A 22,687-nucleotide genomic window follows, 5' to 3' on the forward strand; every position below is an offset into this window, starting at 1 on the left:
ATATGGTTCCTCTGTTTAAGAAAGGGTCCAAATGCAAACCTTGGAATTATAGGCCTGTAAGTCTGACGTCTGTGGTGGGCAAGTTGATGGAAAGTGTTCTGAGGGATGCTATTTACAAATTTTTGGAGGTACAGGGATTGATAGGGAGTAATCAGCATGGTTTTGTCAGGGGTAGATCATGCTTGACAAACCTGATTGAGTTCTTCGAGGGGGTTACAAAAAAGGTTGATGAAGGGAAAGCTGTGGATGTTGTCTATTTGGACTTTAGTAAAGCTTTTGACAAAGTTCCCCACAGGAGGTTAGGAAAAAAGGTGGAGGCATTAGGTATAAATAAGGAGGTAGTGAAATGGATTCAGCAGTGGTTGGATGGGAGGCATCAGAGAGTAGTGGTAGAAAATTGTTTGTCCAATTGGAGGCCGGTGACTAGTGGAGTTCCTCAGGGTTCAGACCTGGGTCCACTATTATTTGTTATATATATTAACGATCTGGACGTAGGGGTGGAGAATTGGATAAGCAAGTTTGCGGATGACACAAAGATTGGTGGTGTTGTGGACAGTGAGGTAGATTACCGTAGATTAAAAGGTGATTTAGGAAGGCTGGAGGTGTGGGCTGAGAAATGGCTGATGGAATTTAATACAGCTAAATGTGAGGTGCTACATTTTGGAAAGGCAAATTTAAATAGGTCATATACATTGAATGGTAGACAATTGAGGAGTGCAGAGCAACAAAGGGATTTAGGAGTTATGGTAAATAGTACCCTCAAGGCTGATACTCAGGTAGATGGTGTGGTGAAGAAGGCATTTGGAATGTTGGCCTTCATAAATCGGAGTATTGAATTCAAGAGTAGGGAGGTAATGATGAAATTGTACAAGGCATTAGTGAGGCCAAATTTGGAGTACTGTGTACAGTTTTGGTCACCAAATTATAGGAAAGATATAAACAAAATAGAGAGCGCAGAGAAGGTTCACGAGAATGTTGACAGGATTTCAGGGTCTGAGTTACAGGGAAAGGTTGTGCAGACTGGGGCTTTTTTCTCTGGAGCATAGAAGATTGAGAGGGGACTTGTTAGAGGTGTTTAAGATTTTAAAAGGGACAGACAGAGTAAATGTGGATAGGCTTTTTCAATTAAGAGTGGGGGAGATTCAACCTAGAGGACATGGTTTAAGATTGAAGGGGGAAAATTATAAGGGGAACAAGAGGGGAAATTTCTTTACACAGAGGGTGGTGGGGATGTGGAATGAGCTTCGGGCAGACGTGGTCGAAGCGGGATCATTTAAGGAAAGACTGGATCGTTACATGGATAGAAGGGGACTAGAGGGGTATGGACCGGGTGCTGGTCAGTGGGACTAGGAGGGTGGGAATTTGTTACGGCATGGACTAGTAGGGCCAAACTGGCCTGTTCTGTGCTGTAAGTGGTTATATGGTTATATGGTGAGGAGAAGCCAGAGAGTAGTGGTGGATAATTGCTTCTCAGACTGGAAACCTGTGACTCGTGATGTGCCTCAGGGATCAGTGCTGACCATTGTTGTTTGTCATTTATATCAATGATCTGGATGATAATGTGGTAATTTGGATCAGCAAGTTTGCAGCCAAGGCTAACATTGGAGGCGTTGTGGAGAATGAAGAAGGTTTTCAAAACTCGCAGAGGGATCTGGACCAGCTGGAAAAATGAGTTGAAAAATGGCAGATGTAATTTAGTGCAGACAAGTGTGAGGTGTTGCATTTTGGAAGGACAAACCAAGAAAGATCATACACAGTAAATAGAAGGGCACTGAGGATTGTGGTAGAACAGAGGGATCTGGGAATACAGATATATAATTTCCTGAAAGTGGCATCACAGGGGGATAGGGTTGTAAAGAGAGCTTTTGCACATTGACCTTAAATCAAAGTATTGAGTACAGGAGTTGGGATGTTATGTTAAAGTTGTACAAGACATTGGTGAGGCCCAATTTGGAGTACTGTGTGCAGTTTTGGCCACCCTACAACAGGAAAGATAACAATAAGATAGAAAGAGGGCAGAGAAGATTTACCAGGATGTTGCTGCAACTTGAGGAGCTGAGTTGCAGGAAAATGAGTGCAGAAGAATGAGGGGAGATGTGATAGAGTTTTTTTTTAAATTATGAGAGGGATAGACAAAGTAAATGTAGATAAGACTTTTTCCATGAGGGTAGGTGAGATACAATCCAGAGAATAAGGGTTAAGAGTGAAAGGTGAAAATTAGTGGTGGGGGTGTGGAATGAGCTTCCAGCTAAAGTGGTGAATGCAGGCTCAATTTTAACATTTAATGGATGGGAGAAGGATGGAGAACTATGGACTGGGTTCAGATCAGTGGGATTAGGCAAAAAAAATAGTTTGGCAATAGAAATTCACCAAGACAATGGTATCTTAAAACAATAATTTTTATTAATAACTTCATAAAATTACATTTTACTTAAATTTAAATTTAACTCCAACTCTGCGTGTGAGAGAGTGTGTGTGTGGTGTGTGTGTGTATCTCTCTCTCATATACAACCTCTCCATAGCCCCTTGAGATTCTGGATGACGTGCAGACAATGTGATTTGTTTAAAATTATATACTATCTGCTGAAATACTCCTGACATAAAATTACTTCCCTGGTCTGACTATTTTTTTAGGCAAACCAACTTAAGTGAAAAATTTCACAAGAACACTTGACATCGTCTTAGCTTTAATATTTTTAAGTGATATTCCTTCTGGAAACCTGGAAGCTGTACACATTCCCAGATTTTGTGCAATGGGCTGACACAATCCACAATAACTTTAGAAAAGGGTTTTCCAAAAGCAGGAATGGGGTTTAATTGAGCCACTGGGGGACACTGATGGGGTGTACCTGCAACCTGTCAAGTGTGACAGGTCTGGCAAAAGGTCTTAACATCTTTTCTTAAACATAACCTTGTATATAGTTTTCCTTACACTAAGGTGACCACCCAAGGATGTGCTATGTGGCAAGGTTAAAATGTCATCCCTATTGGCTTTAGGAACTACAACCTGGTGAGCAACTTCCCATTCTTCAATGGCAGGAATATCGGGTGATCTCCATTTCTTCATCAACACACATTCCTTGAAATAATATTCAACTGGCACTTTCTTAATTTTATCAGCAGAGAGAACCTTATCTCTCAGTTCAGGTCATTATAACCTGCACCATCACAGACTCATGTCCCTTCTAAACCAGTCTGTTCAACACCATCTTCACTGGCAAGCTCCCTAGCCATAGCCTGAGTTGCTGCTAGATATAGATCAGAATCTGTTTTTGTCTCATCAGTGACTGGCTTATCTGTCAACTGCACTGCAGGGACTACTTTATTCTCTGAAAGTTCACTTTCTAATAACAACAAAACCCCAACCACTAGTAAACTCGATCTAATCCCTATTGTAACAGGTCCATTAACCAATTCTGATTTCAACATTATCTTGTGACCGGTATCATCTCCAAATCACACCCCAAACCTCCAATCAAATTTATGCCATGGTGGCAGTCTTATTGCCAAACTCTAAAACACTGTCTAACCCAAGTGACTGGGAGGGCTCAGTATCTCAAAGGATTTTTACTGTCACCTGTGGTGACCCTTTCTCTAACGAAACCTTACCCTTTGACACAAAATATTTGAAGTCCTTCCTAATTTTACCAGCAGGTCAGGAACCTTTTTTATTTCCATGTGTTTCATCTCTTTTAATACAGGCATCTGGTGCTGCCACCATTTCTTTCTTTTACTTCAGCAAGGAACAATTTGCAATCACTTAACCAGGTTTCTTACAATAGCAGCAAAGTTGACCCAAAGGATTTTCCATTTCTTGCTTCCCTTCTTTGCCCCTAGCACCACTTCCCCATTTATTTTCTAACTTACTTGGATATTCCACATTTCCCTTTTGGAAAGGCCTACTGGGTACAAATCTAACCTTGTGAGTTAAAGCATTCTCATCTGCTAATTGAAATTTAAATTGGACAGCAAGTTGCACAACTCAGAAAAAGGTAGGAATTGAGCAGGAGGCCAGAAAGGGCTGGACAGTTAAATTTATGCTAAGAGTTAAAAAAGTAATGGTATATCAGAAAAGGGACCAGTCCCATCAATGTTCCAATTACACGGAACAGGAAGAAGAATTTATAATGGTAATAATGCAGCCATAGAAAAACAACTAAAGTGAAAAAAAGAATAAGAGTTGAAGAGATAATGGGAGCCACAGGGGAGGAAACTTTCTCAATTTCATGTCTGGAATATTACTTAGTGATCAAAGCAAAGTTAATAACGATGGGCAGCTCACGCCCTGTCTGTGCAGTATATTTATTTTTGAAGGCGGATATTAAACTTTTCTCCTCATAAGATGTATAATAAAAATTAAACTGAAATAAAGAACAGACCAGCACCAACTCCAGAATGTGAAACTGATTTAGCATTTCAGATTAAAGAGATGTTAATTACGATTAAGATGGTAACACATTCTCTCAGGCACCAAATGGTTAACAAACAGAAGGTGAAAGAATAAAACCCCCGGGGATATGATGTCAGACAGGGCGGCCTATTCTTGCAGAATGATGAGAATGAGGAATCAAAATATTCCTTGTGGACAAAGCCACCCCCATATATACCCTAGCAGCCACAGTGACCAGATCTGTATCTCACTAGAAGAAGGATTCTGACTTAGCTTTGATGTAAAATTAAGCAGCTGTTATAAATGGTCTTCATTGTTTATTCAGAAAGTGATAAACTGCTTGAATAGAACGGTCTTGCCTGATATGGGGCTGAAGAACAAGTTCACGAAGACGCACATACCATTTCGTTAAGCTCTATAAGCAGTAGGGGGTGTGCCAGAAATCAAATTATGAACCAGTCTGTGCTAATTCAGAAGTGATTGTGTTGTAAAAGCGAGTACCCTGGCAACCTCCTCTGAACGTACTATCTATCTAATCAGATAAGTGTGGCTGGCTCTCTATACACCTTCCTTCAGCTGCTTGGAACCATTTAACTGATTCATTAGCCAACATCCCTAACTTCTGATTGGTGTTATAAACATTCATCTTATTGTGGCAGCGCACATCGCTCATGTCGAAGCAGCCCTGCTTGCATCGCCACACCAGTGAAGCAGCCGCAGGATGATGGCGCCTTCGGGGGACATGACGACATCATCGCCAGTACAGGGGGGGAGCTCATGCCGCCCTTAGGGACGCGCACAAAATTTGAATAAACAGTTCAACTGAAACCTCCACCGTGTCCTGTGGTATGTTTCTGTGTGTGTAGCAGCTGCTACATTATCAACATACAAGTAAGACACATTTAAAAAGGTATTATGCTGTCACCAAAATGCTGCCAAAATGTTTGGCCTGGAAGTCAGCCTGAAGAAAACTGAGGTCCTCCATCAGCCAGCTCTCCACCATGACTACCAGCACCCCCACATCCCCATCGGGCACACAGAACTCAAAACTGTCAACCAGTTTACCTATCTCGGCTGCACCATTTCATCTGATGCAAGGATCGACGAGATAGACAACAGACTCACCAAGGCAAATAGCGCCTTTGGAAGACTACACAAAAGAGTCTGGAAAAACAACCACCTGAAGAAACACACAAAGATCAGCGTAAACAGAGCCGTTGTCATACCCACGCTCCTGTTCGGCTCCGAATCATGGGTCCTCCACCGGCATCACCTACGGCTCCTAGAACGCTTCCATCAGCGCTGTCTCCGCTCCATCCTCAACATTCATTGGAATGACCTCATCACCAACATCGAAGTACTCAAGCTGGCAGAGTCCGCAAGCATCGAATCCACGCTGCTGAAGACCCAACTGCGCTGGGTGGGTCACGTCTCCAGAAAGGAGGACCATCGCCTTCCCAAGATCGTGTTATATGGCGAGCTCTCCACTGGCCACCGAGATAGAGGTGCACCAAAGAAGAGGTACAAGGACTGCTTAAAGAAATCTCTTGGTGCCTGCCCCATTGACCATCGCCAGAGGGCTGATATCGCCTCTAACCGTGCATCTTGGCGCCTCACAGTTCGGCGGGCAGCAACCTCCTTTGAAGAAGACCGCAGAGCTCACCTCACTGACAAAAAAGGAAAAACCCAACCCCAACCAACCAATTTTCCCTTGCAACTGCTGCAACCGTGCCTGCCTGTCCCGCATCGGACTTGTCAGTTTCCAACGAGCCTGCAGCAGACGAGGACATACCCCTCCATAAATCTTCATCCGCAAAGCCAAGCCAAAGATGCTGTCACCAAAAATTCCTCTTTTCAGTTTCAACTCTGGTCTTCAGTTCAAATGTTAGGGCAACAAGAGGCGTAACAATAAAGTCCTCATGCTATAGGTGGGCCTCTCTTTTTCAGTCTGTTATAATAAGTCTTAATGTCTTAGCTGAGTCTTTTTCCTTAAGTCTGTTTGGTGTATCTAGTGAGGCTGTCCTTCAAGCTTTACTGCAGTCACTGTTATTACAGGGACCTGAAATTGTCATTTCCAGCGAGTTCCCAATTTCTTCGGATCTAATTCTTTACCAGAACCTAATTCTCAGGTTTCACATTAGGATGTTCATCACTTTGATCTGCTAGATTAGCCTCCTCAAGGTGTGTTTGTTGAACCTGTGAACGCATCTCTCAAAAAAGTTTTAGTTAAATTACTCAAATATTTGCTTATGTCACCACCTAAAAATATTAAATCCATCCCTACTGGCAGTGTGGGCTTTGTTCCCCAATATGTCCGTGTTGGCTGTCTGTGGACCATCTCTGCAGGAGAGAGCCCTAACTTAGCCTGTGGTGTCATCTGCAGTTAAAACAATGCTAGGGGTAGCACTTTTTAGCCAATTTTAACCCTGTTTCCTCAGTCAATTTGGCCAGTTTAGTTTATTTTTGCACATTCCACTATTCCTGCTGCCTGGGGTTAATGGGAGTAGTGGAACCACTGTAATCCCTAATTCCTTTATCCAATTCAACCCAGTTTCTGCTGACATCTTAGTCAATTTGTTCTTTAAAGACCCAGGCAAATCAATACTTATAGTTACATACTTAATTCTATAAAATCAATCCATATACACTCAAATTCAATTTCTTTACCAGGATTATTTTGGAGGCAGATAATACATTCCTTGCTTTGGAAGGTCCTACTTTCTTAAATTAATGATGTGCCACTCCTATGCCACTCCTCCTAAGTCAATCTACATTATTGCATATATATCATTAAGTCATACAAGTAAAAGAAATTTCATTTGGTACAGAAATTGTCCAGCAGGTATGGTTCATAATTTGATTTCTGGCACACCCCCTACTGCTTATAGAGCTTAACGAAATGGTAGGAACGTCTTCCTGAACTTGTGCTTCATCCCCATATCAGGCAAGACCGTTCTAGTCAAGCAGTTTATCATTTTCTGAATAAACAATGAAGACCATTTATAACAGCTGCTTAATTTTACATCAAAGCTAAGTCAGAATCCTTCTTTATCATAACTAGTGAGATACAGATCTGGTCACTGTGGCTGCAAGGGTACATATTGGGGTGGCCTTGTCCACAAGGAATATTTTGATACCTCATTCTCATCATTCTGCAAGAATAGGCCGCCCTGTCTGACATCGTGGCCCCGGGGTTTTATTCTTTCACCTTCTGTATGTTAACCATTTGGTGCATGAGAGAATGTGTTACCATTTTAATCGTAATTAACATCTCTTTAATCTGAAATGCTAAATCAGTTTCACATTCTGGAGTTGGTGCTGGTCTGTTCTTTATTTCAATTTAATTTTTATTACACATCTTATGAGGAGAAAAGTTTAATATTCACCTTTAAAAAATATATACTTCTCTTAAATAATCGTTACCCCATGCGTTTTGATGGTCCAGGATGGTAAAATTGAAAGATGATTTGCCTTGTATAGAAGAACAAGGCTGGAAACATGACTGTGGGATTAAGGAAGGACACTTCTCATGCACTTGTTTAAAGAAGGAATGTTTGAATCTAACTTGAGGAACTCAGGTAGTTTATGGCGATGCTGCTAGGAAAAACAATGGGAAAAATAAGGTAAGATAGTGTGACAGATGTTTTTGTTTTTGGGAGCTAAATTGGGGCAGGTTTTTTACAAAAACTTTAAAACAGATATTATTTCAAATACTGGAGCTCTGCTCATGCTAGACAGGCCAGCCCCAAGGGCCTTTGCAAAAGCATTGGAGAGTGCCCAAGAGACTTCACGACAGATTAAATAAATCGTCGAAGCCACAGGCTGTCTGGAGTGGAACTTGCTGTTCTAAGAGGATCATGTGGTTTTTCAAGCAGAGAGAGTAAAACAGGCTTTTTTCTCAGAGAGAGAGAGAATTCAGCAGCAGCAGCTGGGACTGGAACAGGACAAGTTGGCAAGGTTGTGGAAAACCCCATTTGGAAGATGGGTTGTGACTGCTTATTTCAGCCTGGTCAAAGCCCTTGTGGTTCATGCAAGAGGAGAGGACTGGCTGCCTAATGTTTCACTTGAAATAAGTGAAACAAAAAGGAACTCTGTGGTGACCTGAAAGAAAGAGAACCCTGATAGGGAAAGTTTCTTCAGCAAGACACTGAAGTGGCTGTTCAGAAGGAATCAGTTGTGAGTGTCCAACGAGCAACAATTCTCTCTCTCTGAAAACCAACAAGATCCATCCTGAGTGGTAACGATTTACCTTTCAAACACCAAAGACTGGTGAAATTCATAAATGTTCAATTCCGTGCGCAGTATAAGAATTGCCTGCAACCAGTGAACTTGGGAGGAGTGAGAAGTGAGATTGGACTGTGAATCAAAGAACTTCTCTGAACTTAGATACATATTATGTACACGTGTGCTTAGAATTAGAAGAGGGTTAAGTTAGATTAGTTAAGTTAATAGTGATAAGATAAAGTTTGATCCAATTTACATGTTTAAAAATAATTAAAAGCAACTTTTGTTTCAGTAACCATTTGTCTTGGGGAATATCTATTGGTGCTGAATTTTGGGGTCCTCTGCGCTCATAACAGTAAGAAAAATCATCCTTTTTTTTGGGGATGAGGAGAGTGAGAGTGAGAGAGAGATCCCAGACATTGGTACAACAAATGTACTCAGACCCCACCGCACGTTATTAGTTAAAAAAAGCCTATGTCTTACAGGAAACAGCCTCCCTGCCTTGTTTGCCATTGGGATCTTAGGACCTCTTGTTGTTCCATGCCCAGAAAATGCTAGAGACAGAAGACAGATCATCGCCAAGGAGTGTCAAAGGAATTTGTGTGAACTATAACAATCCTGTTACCCAAGGATCTGAAATTTGAAAGGTAGTCCTCAGCTCCTCACCTCTATTCATTTGGATATGGAGCTGAGGACTACCTTTCAAATTTCAGCTTGGGTGGTGGCTGCCAAGAATCACAATCATCTCATCTGTGGCTTAATAGTGTTGGGCAACGGCAGGGTTGGAGGCTGTTAACTGAGAAATGGTAGAATTGAGGCTTTTCTCACAACAAACCAGATATTCGGTGGATTATCAGTTTGCTACCCATGGTGGTGTATACTCGATTGTAGGGGATAATTGTATTACAAAGGTTACAGATGAATCCTTCATTATATCCAAGGCAATACAAGATCCGCATAATCAGTTCGACAGTTTTAGAAAGGGACCGAGGGGCAGAATGAATAGCTTGCTCGGTTAACTTGAATATTTGGAGGAACATGGGGATCACATATCTTGCTTGCAATTGTGATATTAGCTAATTAAAAATTACAAACCAAAATACAAATAAAAAAAATGTAGTATTAAAGTGAATTAAAACACAAAATGGAAGCCTGAATAAGGTTACAGACTGGTATGACCTTCATAAGGCACCAACAGCCTTTGGAATGCAAGCAGTGCAGATAAGAAATATATTTTGGGGATAACTACTGTGGTTTAATCTGACCTTTTGTGTGTGGCTCTGTCTTCTCTCTTTATGTGAGACCATCTGGGTTTCAAAGGGGAAAATATATGGAAAATAAACCATATGAACTACCATTACTAGGTAACAATTTACACATACTATGTTAAAAAAATATTAATTCATTATGCATTTACTACCATATAACCATATAACCATTTACGGAGCGGAAACAGGCCATGTTGGCCTTTCAAGTCCGCACCGGTTCACTGATTTTGTGCGCCCTCTTCAGGCATTGGTGAGACTTTTTAATAGTTGCCTGCGGAAAGATTACTGGTGGCAGCCAAAGTTTTATTTTAAACACAAGGCCACAGTAATAAATAGAAGGAAGCAGGTGGCTAGATATGATGAAACACGGAGTTCTAAACATGATTAATGGGTGGAGAATAATGAAAATAATTGTGGCAAGCCAAGGGATGATATTCTGTTAAGGGTATGAGGTTATGAATGATTGGGTGCAGAAATGTGATTAAGTCAGGACTATAATATAAAAAGGGAAGTGTCTCAGAGCCCAGGCTTTGATTTGTCTCAGCTTTTTGTTTGCAAATAAAGGCTTAAACTTTTCTGAAGAATTCTCCACGTATGATGTTTGGACATCAAAAAGCCACAACAATAATAAATCAACAAATGTTACACAATATAGATTTTACCATACTCTTTTTTTGTTACTACTGTATTCAGAAAACCCATGAGACCCAAGTAGATGCAGCAAGATGGATCCTAAACTAACTTGAGTAACAGTGAGTAAAGAGTAATGGTTGATAGATAAAGCTTCTCCTTTGTAATAGAGTTTCATGGGACTTGGTAGTAAATACAGTAAAATCCCATTACCAGAATTCACGAAACCAGCAAAAAAAAACTGAAGATAGGTAAAAAAATATGAACTTAAAATTGGCACCCCTGGGGGTTAGTTCACCAATTCATGCCACACACAATTTCAAGCAACCAGAAATTAATTTATCCGGCTTCTACCAATCCTCATAAGTGCCAGACACCTGGGGTTTAACTACTTCTTTCGGTAAGTGCCAATAACTTGGACCAGTGGTTTTCAACTTCCTTTCATTCACAAATCACTAGATATTCCTTTGTGGACAGTGGAGCACATATAACAAACCCACACACTACCAGTGGGGGGCTCAAACCCATTCCCACACCAGAGACAGGATTTTTTTGGAACATCAGGAGACACTTCTTCTCTAAGAGGGCGATGAGAGTGTGGAATAAGGTGCCAGCAGAAGTGATGGATGCATGTTCAACTTCAACATTTAAGAGAATTGGGATAGGTACATGGATGGGAGGAGTATGGAGGACTATGCTCTGGGTACAGGTAGATGGGATTAGGCAGTACGATAATTTGGCAAAGACAAGATGGGCCAATGGGTATGTTTCTGGGCTATAGTATTCCATGATTCTAAATGTGTGACTGAATACTCTCCACTTGCCTGGATGAGTGCAGCCTCAACAGTTCTCAAGAAGCTCCACATCATACAGACATAGCAGCCTGGCTGATAGGCACTCCATCCATTCATTCACGCCATTACCAACACACCGTGGCAGCAGTTAGTACCATCTGCAAGGTGCACTGCATCAATTCATCAAGACTCCTTAAACAGCACCTTCCACACCACCAACCTCTACCTGGAAATGACCCTCCAAGTGACTTTGAAATATATCACTGTTCCTTCATTATCGCTGGGCGAAAATCCTGGTACTCTCTCCTGAACGGCATTGTGGGTTTGCTATCACTTCAAGTACTGCCACAGTTCAATAAGGAAATTTAGCACCTTTCTGCACTTGGCAACAAGCAATTAAATGCTGGCTCAGCCTGCAAAGTTCATGCCCCTTATATTAATAACAAGAAACTGTTGTTTAAGAAGATATGATTGATCTTGACCTAATTCCACTTTATTTTTAAGGTATTATTACATGATGTTACAGAATCATGTTATTATTAATCTTTAATTTATAAATATATTATATTTAGTAAAGTTATTTTGTGGGTTTGGAAACAGAGGAAAACACACACACAGACATAACACACATTTGTATTAACAGATAAGAAAGGTCTTCCAGAGACAAAATGTGTCCTCATTCAAAGTCACAAAGTGGATTGTTCTCTATTGAAAGTTTGAAGCCAATGGATGTTTACTCAGAAAGCTACCTGCATGCACAAAAGAAAAGCCGTCTACTTGTTGGCTATGTAGACAAATCGGAGGCATTTGCTTGTAAACTTTTGGAAGAGATGAACTTCAAACAAAACCAGTGGTGATGATATATCACGTGATTGGGACCCTACAAGAAAGCACGTTTTAATATTGACCCAGTCTTCAACTGAAGTCAGAAATGCAGTGACATTCTAGGGAGAAGGTTGGCTGTAATGTTCTCCTTGTCATGGGAGGTACACATAATCAGTGGCTAATTAAGAAAGGGTCTCTTCAACTGTTTCTTTGTAAAGAGACAGCAATTCTGCTGTGTCCATTTGTAATAGTCACTTCATTTAACCCTTGCCCGAGTTTGTGAAATCATCGTGGAAATCACAAGTTTCGTAACCTCCATGCAAGAGTGGAAATAGTGAAAAAAGTCATTTGTATTAAGAAATATTTCTCTGAAAGCAACTCTAAAAGAATGTATGAGCTTTGAGAACTTTTGAACAACAGTTTGAAGACTGAGTTTCAACACAAAGATCTCTAAGACTAAACTTTAAATTTGAATCATCTTTTCAGAATTGTGCCTAAACTGCAATGGTTTGGAATCTGCAAAACACACACATTTGCATGTAATTTAGTATGAAATATTATATTATTAAAGTTATTAATAAAAATTGTTTTGTCGGTGAATTTCTATTGCTGCAGATCTCTGTCGTAACAGGGACAATAAAAGGAATTGACTTTATTACCTTCAATGAAACTGCCAAAATGTTTGGCCTGGAAGTCAGCCTGAAGAAAACTGAGGTCCTCCATCAGCCAGCTCCCCACCATGATTACCAGCCCCCCCACATCTCCATCGGGCACACAAAACTCAAAACGGTCAACCAGTTTACCTATCTCGGCTGCACCATTTCATCAGATGCAAGGATCGACAATGAGATAGACAACAGACTCGCCAAGGCAAATAGCGCCTTTGGAAGACTACACAAAAGAGTCTGGAAAAACAACCAACTGAAAAACCTCACAAAGATAAGCGTATACAGAGCCGTTGTCATACCCACACTCCTGTTCGGCTCCGAATCATGGGTCATCTACCGGCACCACCTACGGCTCCTAGAACGCTTCCACCAGCGTTGTCTCTGCTCCATCCTCAACATCCATTGGAGCGCTTACACCCCTAACGTCGAAGTACTCGAGATGGCAGAGGTCGACAGCATCGAGTCCACGCTGCTGAAGATCCAGCTGCGCTGGATGGGTCACGTCTCCAGAATGGAGGACCATCGCCTTCCCAAGATCCTGTTATATGGCGAGCTCTCCACTGGCCACCGTGACAGAGGTGCACCAAAGAAAAGGTACAAGGACTGCCTAAAGAAATCTCTTGGTGCCTGCCACATTGACCACCGCCAGTGGGCTGATAACGCCTCAAACCGTGCATCTTGGCACCTCACAGTTTGGCGGGCAGCAACCTCCTTTGAAGAAGACCGCAGAGCCCACCTCACTGACAAAAGGCAAAGGAGGAAAAACCCAACACCCAACCCCAACCAACCAATTTTCCCCTGCAACCGCTGCAATCGTGTCTGCCTGTCCCGCATCGGACTTGTCAGCCACAAACGAGCCTGCAGCTGACGTGGACTTTTTACCCCCTCCATAAATCTTCGTCCGCGAAGCCAAGCCAAAGAAGATATCTAATGTCTGCTTCCACACAGAATTCCAAAGATTCAGAAGTCTGAGAAGACACCCTTTCTTCTCCTATCCTTCCAATCCATCTTAAATGGGCAATTCATTTTGTGAGAATATGTTTCCTAAATTCACATTCCATACAAGGGGCAACTCATCCTCAAGATTTCTTACCAACTCCCATTAAATCTTGTTTCTGAAACTAGGGATCTCACAATTTAAAAAATAGGGAAAAGATGAGGCAAAATGTTTTTGTTCATAATGTCCTTCAAACTCTCTCCTCACAGGGTTTTTTTTTAAGTTAAACATGGATATTCTTGATAAGCAAGGGTATGAAAGATTTTGCAAGTGGCAGAAATTCAAGTTCAAGTTTATTATCATCTATCTACATATACCATACAAAACAGTGTTTATCTGGACCACAGAGCATGCCACTATCTTAATAAATTGCAGAGCAAACTTGAGGGGCTCCTGTTCCTATAGAAAATAACCTGAGAAAAGACAGTAGACTGATCAGCTTCTGAGCCTAATCCACTATTTAATAAGATTACAACTGACCTAATCTTAGCCTCAGAGCCCCTTTAGTGGACAGACCAGGACATCACAGGTAAAGCTCTCCCCACTATTGAGAATATCTACATGGAACACTACTTTTGGAGAGTAGCAGTAACCATCAAGGATCCACATCACCCAGAACATGCTCTGTTCAGTGCAGCCATCAGGAAATAGATGACAAGACTCATACCATCAGGTTCAGGAACAGTTGCTACCCTTCCATCATCAGACTCCTAAACAAATCTCAATCAGAGACTCATTTAAGGACTCTTACTTACTTATTAATGAATATTTTCTGTATTCAATTGTTTGTATTTCTTTCTCGGTCTACATCCCTCTTTTGTATACATAGCTTTTCTTGAGTAGTTTTTTTTTATATAATGATAAATAGTAATCCTGCCTGGTCTGCATGAAAAAGAGTAACAGGGTTTGTGTGCGATGTCATTTTTGACAATAAATCTGAACTTTGAACATTTTAAAAAAAGATCACAATTCCCTTTTTGCTTATGTCCATGAGTCTCTGCCTTGATGACAATATAAAGAATTACCAATATTCATGAGCCTAAAAGTACTTCATCATTTCCACTTTAAATGACCTCACAAATCAACTTGAACATTGTAATTATGAGTGACAGAATGAATGAGAAAGTGGTGCAATGGGATTTTCAGAAGACAGATCGCACATAGCAGTTCAAAAAATCAACAAAAAGGGTCAGAATACATAGAATTTAGGGCAATGTACTTATAGATATTCAGATTTGATAATCGGACTGCAACCTGTGAATTATTTATTACACATTGATAGACCCAAAGACATAGAATTGTAATAAATAATTCACAGATTGGCAGACCACGTCTTGAAGAATCGCTTGGGTCTTTGATCAAATTTTATATTTCCGGAGAAATGAAAGCACAGGGTTCCTCTTACATACAAAGGAAGATGTCTGCACAGCATTTACATCACACATCCAAAGGGATTATAGATAGGTCCAGTCAGTGCACAGAAGGTTGGTGGAAAGGGATGTGAAAATATCCCTTTGAAAATATAAAGATATTCTGTTTGGAAGAGAGAATAAATAAGCAAAATACTATTTAAAGAGCAAAACAACAAAATATTATGGGTCAAAATGATCCAAGTGTCTTTAATATGTGAAATAGTTATCTCACGTTGCCTTTTATTGCAAGGGATATAAAATATAAAAATGGGGAAATTTTGACAATTTTACGGAGTGCTGTTGAGACTGTACCTGCATCAGGTACAGCTTACATAACATTTTTGATATAGTACACAAAATTCACTATAGTTCCTGAGATGAAAGGGGTTGATAACATTGATATATGGAAAAGGTAAGAACGCGTTGTGTCTGTATTCATTGATGTTTTCAAGAATGAAAAGTAGATTGTGGAACAAATGCAGAAGAATGCCCGCAGTCAAAGATTTGATGAATATTTAGAATTCTCTTCTTCGAAAAGCGGAGAACAGTCATCAAATACATTCAAAGTGAAAAGTGACAAGCATACTAATTAAAAGGGAATCTAGGAATATGAAAAGTGGTGTGAATGCATGATCAATGACCTCAATAGTTTTTGGACCATGCACAAGGTCCAAATGGCCCACTCCTGTTTCATATGTCATGAGAAATGCACAAAGCAGTTGGGTCCAAACTGACTGTCAATCTTTGCATTGCATTTGTGCTAAATGATAGCACCTAAGATTTGCAATGATATTGCCACAGATGGCAAAATTTACTTGTGAAGATAGTGACTTCTTTTGCTTTCTTTGGAAAAGATGGCTGAACAGAGATGTTATAGAGTTAAGACAATGAGATTTCTAAATAGGACAGAGATGCGTAAGCTAGGAGGAAAATATTTAAAGATGAGAATTGAGAAAACAACTAGAGTGGAACCCCGATTTAACGTGCACCAATTTAATGCAAATTTAGATATAATGCTACGAGTCATTGGACCCCTTTACGTCCACTGTCCATTCTTTGAGATAGGATGTTAAGTGAGCCCATTTTAAAAGATGCAGTACCAGGGATGGCCAGCCTGAGGCACAGGCGGATGTTTAGAAGCGGCGTGTCTAAATGATTAAGGTAAGTACAGTAAAATTTATTTTGGTGGGGAATTCATCACATTGATGGGGGTGGGGGGGTGAGTGCTTCTGCTAATGGGGGGGAGGGGTGAATGTTGCTGCGAAAGGGAGGTGGGTGGTGAGTACTGCCGCAAACAGGGGGTGGGGGGTTGTGGGGTTGCTTCCACGATCAATGTGTGTATATATTGTACACAGCACTGAAATCTCGATTTAGCACAGCCCTGCATTTTTTGCGTTGTGATTTTTTTGGATCCCAACTATTGTGGGCTCCAATGTATCTGGGAGGAAAGGGGTCTGAATCACACTGCTCGAAGTGCAGTGGAGGCAGACTCTCATACTTTAAGGACCCAGATGAATACTTAGAGCAAACAATGAGAATGCTGGAGAGACTCAGTAGGTGGATATGGTCAATCAATATTTAGGTCAGGACCTTTTATCGTGACCAAAAAAAGGATAATTCTTTAATCCAAAATTCTGAAAACTGATTTTTTTTCCCCCCATGAATGTCGTCTGCACACCAAAGCTCCAAACATAACCCAATGCGACCCAACCCCACCCAGCGCTGTGTCTCAGTGCTCCTTTGCTGCTTACAGACTTTGAAGACCATGGAAATGTCAAAAAGAGCCACAGAGCTCCCTGTGGGTAACAGAGAGAAGCAGAAAAGGAACCATCTGTCATTATCAATAGTGCAGAAATAAAGTTATTGCAGAAGCTTGATTGTGGTGTATCTGTGCGAAAGTAGATTATGGTGTGGGAACGACCACCATATATGACTTAAAGAAGCAGCGTAGCTGCCTCCCCCACCATCGTCCAGAGACCTTTCTAGTTGGAGTGTCTTTTGTTTGGAACAAATCTGATAATAAGTACTACTGTTTCCATTATTCTGTTATCCCCAAAAATTCTGAATTCTGTAAAGTGTCTAGTCCCAAGGGTTTCAAATAAAAGATTATGTACCTGTACCAAGTTCAGCAAGGAGATAAAAAGCTGGGGGTAGACTAGGAGATGTTGGGGTACAGGGCTGAAGATGGAAAGACTGGTAGAGGTAGAGACCACTGGATGAGATGAGGGCAATTTAATTTTTAATTTAGAGATACAGTTTATGTGCTGTAGAACTCTTACTGGGTTGAACATGAGCATAAAGCAATGATGTGGTTTTTTTTTAAAAAGAGAAACAGCAAGTTAACACTCTTCTAGTAACAGGTAACAGCCTATTCTGCCCCAAGCCCCCAATTAATCCAATACATTTTTGAAGGTTGGGAGAAAATCTGAGCACCTGGAGGAAACCCATGCAGACACAGGGAGAGCATACAAACTCCTTACAGACACCACCAAATTCAAACTTGCGTCACTGGTGTTGTAATAGAATTGCACTAAACACTACACTAACCATGCTGTCCTTTTTATAAATTGGAGAATAGTAAAAAAAAATGAAAGAGGAGATGGAAACAGTGGAACCAGATAGAGGTGGGATTACCTAAAATTAGAACAATCTATGTCCATGCCAAAGGTGTCCAAGAGAAAAAGGACAAGCTGTTCCTCAAGTATACATCTGGCTCACCCTGCCGATGAATGTCGCCAAGGACAGCTATGTCCATGGCAGAATGAAGGGAAATTAAATGGTTGGTTCCAAGACATTGTTAAGGTCAAATTTGAAGTATAGTGTGCTGTTTTGGTCACCTAATTTTAGGAAAGATATCAATAAGATTGAAAGAATGCAGAGATTTACGAGAACTTCGTCGGGACTTCAGGAACTGAATTATAGGGAAAGATTAAGCAGGTTAGGACTTTATTTACTGGAGCACAGAAGAATGAGTGTGATTTGACAGAGGTACACAAAATCACGAGGGGTATAGACAGAGTAAATGCAACTAGGCTTTTTCCACTGAGGTCAGGTGAGATATCAACCAGATGACATGGGTTGAGGGTGAAAGGGGAAAAGTTTCGGCAGAATAGGGGGAATTTCTTTCCATGGAGTAGTGGGAGTGTGGGACAAGTTGCCAGCTGAAGTCCTGATTGAGGGCTCAATTTTAACGTTGAAGAAACATTTCAGAATCAAAATTTATTGCCTTGATCAAGTCACCAAATTTGTTGCTTTGTGGCAGCATTACAATGCAAACCTTTATATAAAAACCACCTTACAAAAATAAAAATAATGCACGAAAAACAAAGCAAGGCAGTGTCTTTGGTTCACTATTCATTCAGGAATCTGATGGCAAAGGGGAAGAAACTGTCCTTGTGCTACTGTGTGGTAGTCTTTAGGCTTCTGTACCTTTTAACGAGCCTGCAGCTGACGTGGACTTTTTACCCCCTCCATAAATCTTCGTCCGCGAAGCCAAGCCAAAGAGAAGAGTAAGAGTGAAGAGGGAATGGCCTAGGTAGTGTGGATAGAAACTGCTTTCTTATGACAGCTTCTTGTAGATGTCCTTGATGGAATGAAATCTGGTGCCTGTGATGTCTTCGACCAAGTTAACAATCCTCTAGTTTTATTTTTCTTCTCCTGAGCATTGGCACTTCCATACCAGACAGTAATGCAACCAGCCAGAATTCTCTCCACAGTGCACCAGTAGAAGTTTGAGGTTTCAGTGGTATACTGAATCTTCTAAAACTGCTCACAAAGTATAACCACTGGTGAGCCTTCATGATTGCATCGACATGGAGGCTCCAGGACGGATCCTCAGAGATGTTGACACCCAGGAATTTAACGTTCTTGTCTGTCTCCACTACTGAGCCCTCAAATAGGATTGGACCGTGCTCTCTTAACTTCCTCCTGAAGTCCACAATCATCTCCTTGGTTTCGCTAACATGGAATGCAAGGTGGTTGGAGTGACACCACTCAACAAGCTGATCTATCTCCCTCCTCTACACTTCCTTATTACTGTCTGTGATTATGCCAATGACCATGGTGTCAGCAAATTTGTAGATGACATTGGAATTATGCCTGGCCCCACAGTCATGGGTGCATAGTGAGTAGAGCAGTGTGCTAAGCATGCATCCTCCATTGTTGTTAGTTAGTAAGGAGATGTGGTTTCCAATTTGGACAGGTAGATGGATGGGAGAGGGTATGGAGGGCTATGGACTGGGGCTGGTCAGTTGCATTAGGCAGAATAATAGTTTGGCATTGACTAGAAGAGTTGAAGGGCTCATTTTCTGTGCTGTAATGCTACCATTGATAGCTCAAATTTAGACCCAGAGTGTGCAAGTAAGAAACACAAAAATTGCAGATGCCAGAATCCTGAGCATACAATGAGCTGCCGGAGGGACTCAAGAGCATCTGTGAGTAGAAATAGCCAATCAAACAGTTCGAGATCCATCTCAACCCAAAGAAATGAATGACCATTTCTACTCATGGATGCTACATGGCTCACTGAGATCCGCTAGCAACTCGTTGCTTGCTTCTAACATAATGTAAGTGTTCATCTACAATTAATCTCACTGATGTAGGGGAGGCCAGCCATGTACTCTAATGCAATAGATTAAGTTGGTCTTCAGATTTGTCAGTGTACATGCATGGCATCACATACTACTTGAAGATTCTTTTTCCTGCAGGCCAAATAGAATTACCACTTAAGGGTAGTGCAAAAATATACTGCACACAACAGACATGTCAATAAATAAATGCAAACTGACTGTGCGAGAGAAGAAAAAACAATAAAGTGCAAAAGTAAGAGTTCCTGATTGAGTTTATTGTTGTAAAACAAAAGTCTGCAGACGCTGTGGTTGAAATAAAATAGCAATGTTGGAGAAAGTCAACAGGTCAAACTTTATACAGTGAAGTTTCAGGCTTGAACCCTTCAAGGTTTGGAAAACTGTTGGCAGGCACTCAAACAAAATGGTGCTCCTCCCCCTCCCATTTTGTTTGGGTGCTGCCAACATTTTTTCTATACCTTAATGAAGGAATCAAACCTGAAATGTTGGTTATGGATCTTTATCTTGACTATATAAAGTACCCTGTTTAACCTGCAGAGTTTCGCCAGCATTGTTTTTATTGTTGAGTCTGATGTTGGAGAGGTAGCAGCTGTTCCTGAACCTGGTGGTGCGAGTTTTGTGGCACCTACACCTCTTTCCTGATGGCAGCAGCAAGAAGAGCGTGTGTTGGGTGGTGTGGATCCTTGATGATCGCTGCTGCTCTCCGAGGTTATCAATGGTGGAAGCTTAGTTAAGTCACAAAAGTCTGTGGTTGAAGTCAAAACACATAATGTTGGAGAAACTCAACTGGTCAAACTGTAACAACAATATACATCAGCACTCTAACAGGCCAATTCAGCCCTACAAGTCCATGCCACCCAACTTACATCCCAGTAATCTCCACCCCGAGTACGTTTTTGAAGAGCGGGCTGGAAACCTGGACGAAAACCACACCGACACAGGGAGAGCATGCAAACTCCTCACAGACAGCACAGGATTCAACCCCAGGCTCGGCCCCAATGGCTGCTGCTGTCCCACCGCCAGGCCAACCACCTCTCCATCTCCAGCAAGTGCACTTATCGCTGTTACATCACGGACACCGTTTGACCAGCTGAGTTTCTCCAGCAGTGCGGGTTCACTTCAACCACGCTGCCTGCAGACCTTCTTGCTTTCCTGGGGTTCTTGCCTGTGATGCCCTGGGCTGCAGTCCACTCCCTCCCTTCACATTGCATGGAAGCAAAGGAGGCTTGGTCGTCACTCCAGCAGCCTCACTGAAGGGGGCCCCTGCACGTCCCGGACCCGGCCGTCCGCTCACCTGCATCAGCTGGTTGCGAATGATTTGCTTCAGCTCGGAGGCTTTCTCCGGTGACAGCGACATGATCGCAAAGAGCTCGGCGCGGCTCTGGATGACGCTCGGGGGGCGCGGCTCCGGAGGACGCTCGGGGGGCGCCTCTGGATGACGCACGGAGGGCGGGCCTGGATGACGCACTGAGGGCGGGCCTGTTTGACCTCACGTCGTCACCAAGCCCTTGCGCCAATCGCGCCCGCTGGCGCCATGTCACTCAAGGTCTGCCACGCGGGGGGAGGGGGAGATCCCGCCCCTTACCCGTCAGCGGTGTTTTAAACCTGGCGCCAAGCTGAGCGCGAATGGCCGTTCCTTTTATTACGTCACAAGATCATTGACTCCCCGTCGTAGTTTTATGGGGTGGGAGAATAAATATGACGCTCACGCCTCGAGGCGGCCGGTTGGACGACGCTTTGCATCATGGGAGAGTGACGGTTGCGGCGGGGCGAAGATGGCCCCGCTCTTTATCCCGTGCGGGGCAGGCGCCGGCAGGTTCTGGGGCTACACGCTCATCACGGTCGGTGGCTGCTTGCTTGTTTCTCGTTTGCTTAATGGCGTCGAAACACGAGGCTGGAGAAAACCCAGCGGGTCAAGCGAATCCGGCCGAGTTTCTCCAGCTTCGTCCTTTTACTTCAGTCACGGTGACTGCATATATAGCATGGGGGGGGGGGGAGAGAGAGGGGGGGCACACCAGTTGAGGGGGAGGGCCCACCAGTTGAGGGGGAGGGCCCACCAGTTGAGGGGGAGGGCCCACCAGTTGAGGGGGAGGGCCCACCAGTTGAGGGGGGGGGGCACCAGTTGAGGGGGGGGGCCACCAGTTGAGGGGGGGGGCCACCAGTTGAGGGGGGGGCCCACCAGTTGAGGGGGAGGGCCCACCAGTTGAGGGGGGGCCCACCAGTTGAGGGGGGGGGCCCACCAGTTGAGGGGGGGGCCCACCAGTTGAGGGGGGGGGCCACCAGTTGAGGGGGGGGGCCACCAGTTGAGGGGGGGGGCCCACCAGTTGAGGGGGGGGCCCACCAGTTGAGGGGGGGGCCCACCAGTTGAGGGGGGGGCCCACCAGTTGAGGGGGGGGGCCACCAGTTGAGGGGGGGGGCCACCAGTTGAGGGGGGGGGCCCACCAGTTGAGGGGGGGGCCCACCAGTTGAGGGGGGGGCCCACCAGTTGAGGGGGGGGCCCACCAGTTGAGGGGGGGGGGCCCACCAGTTGAGGGGGGGGGGCCCACCAGTTGAGGGGGGGGGGCCCACCAGTTGAGGGGGGGGGGCCCACCAGTTGAGGGGGGGGGCCCACCAGTTGAGGGGGGGGGCCCACCAGTTGAGGGGGGGGGCCCACCAGTTGAGGGGGGGGGCCCACCAGTTGAGGGGGGGGGCCCACCAGTTGAGGGGGGGGGGCCCACCAGTTGAGGGGGGGGGGCCCACCAGTTGAGGGGGGGGGCCCACCAGTTGAGGGGGGGGGGCCCACCAGTTGAGGGGGGGGGGCCCACCAGTTGAGGGGGGGGCCCACCAGTTGAGGGGGGGGCCCACCAGTTGAGGGGGGGGCCCACCAGTTGAGGGGGGGGCCCACCAGTTGAGG

General features: G+C 43.3%; 2 protein-coding genes across 3 annotated transcripts in view; one reads left to right on the top strand and one right to left on the bottom strand.

The window, feature by feature from the left end:
• Window positions 1-21,454, bottom strand: part of cep76 (centrosomal protein 76) — a 119,531-nt gene extending 98,077 nt beyond the window's left edge. The window contains exon 1 of one of the 2 annotated variants that reach the window (XM_069922454.1): window positions 21,089-21,454. In XM_069922454.1, the coding sequence (XP_069778555.1) occupies window positions 21,089-21,151 (63 nt within the window). In that variant the 5' untranslated portion in view covers window positions 21,152-21,454. The remainder of the gene's footprint in view (window positions 1-21,088) is intronic. The other variant, XM_069922453.1, reaches the window with a different exon arrangement.
• Window positions 21,315-22,687, top strand: part of psmg2 (proteasome (prosome, macropain) assembly chaperone 2) — a 43,727-nt gene continuing 42,354 nt past the window's right edge. The window contains exon 1 of the mRNA XM_069922465.1: window positions 21,315-21,635. Coding sequence (XP_069778566.1) covers window positions 21,474-21,635 — 162 coding nt within the window. The 5' untranslated portion in view covers window positions 21,315-21,473. The remainder of the gene's footprint in view (window positions 21,636-22,687) is intronic.

This window comes from Narcine bancroftii, chromosome 2 (assembly GCF_036971445.1).
Source record: "Narcine bancroftii isolate sNarBan1 chromosome 2, sNarBan1.hap1, whole genome shotgun sequence".
NCBI classification, from domain to species: domain Eukaryota; kingdom Metazoa; phylum Chordata; class Chondrichthyes; order Torpediniformes; family Narcinidae; genus Narcine; species Narcine bancroftii.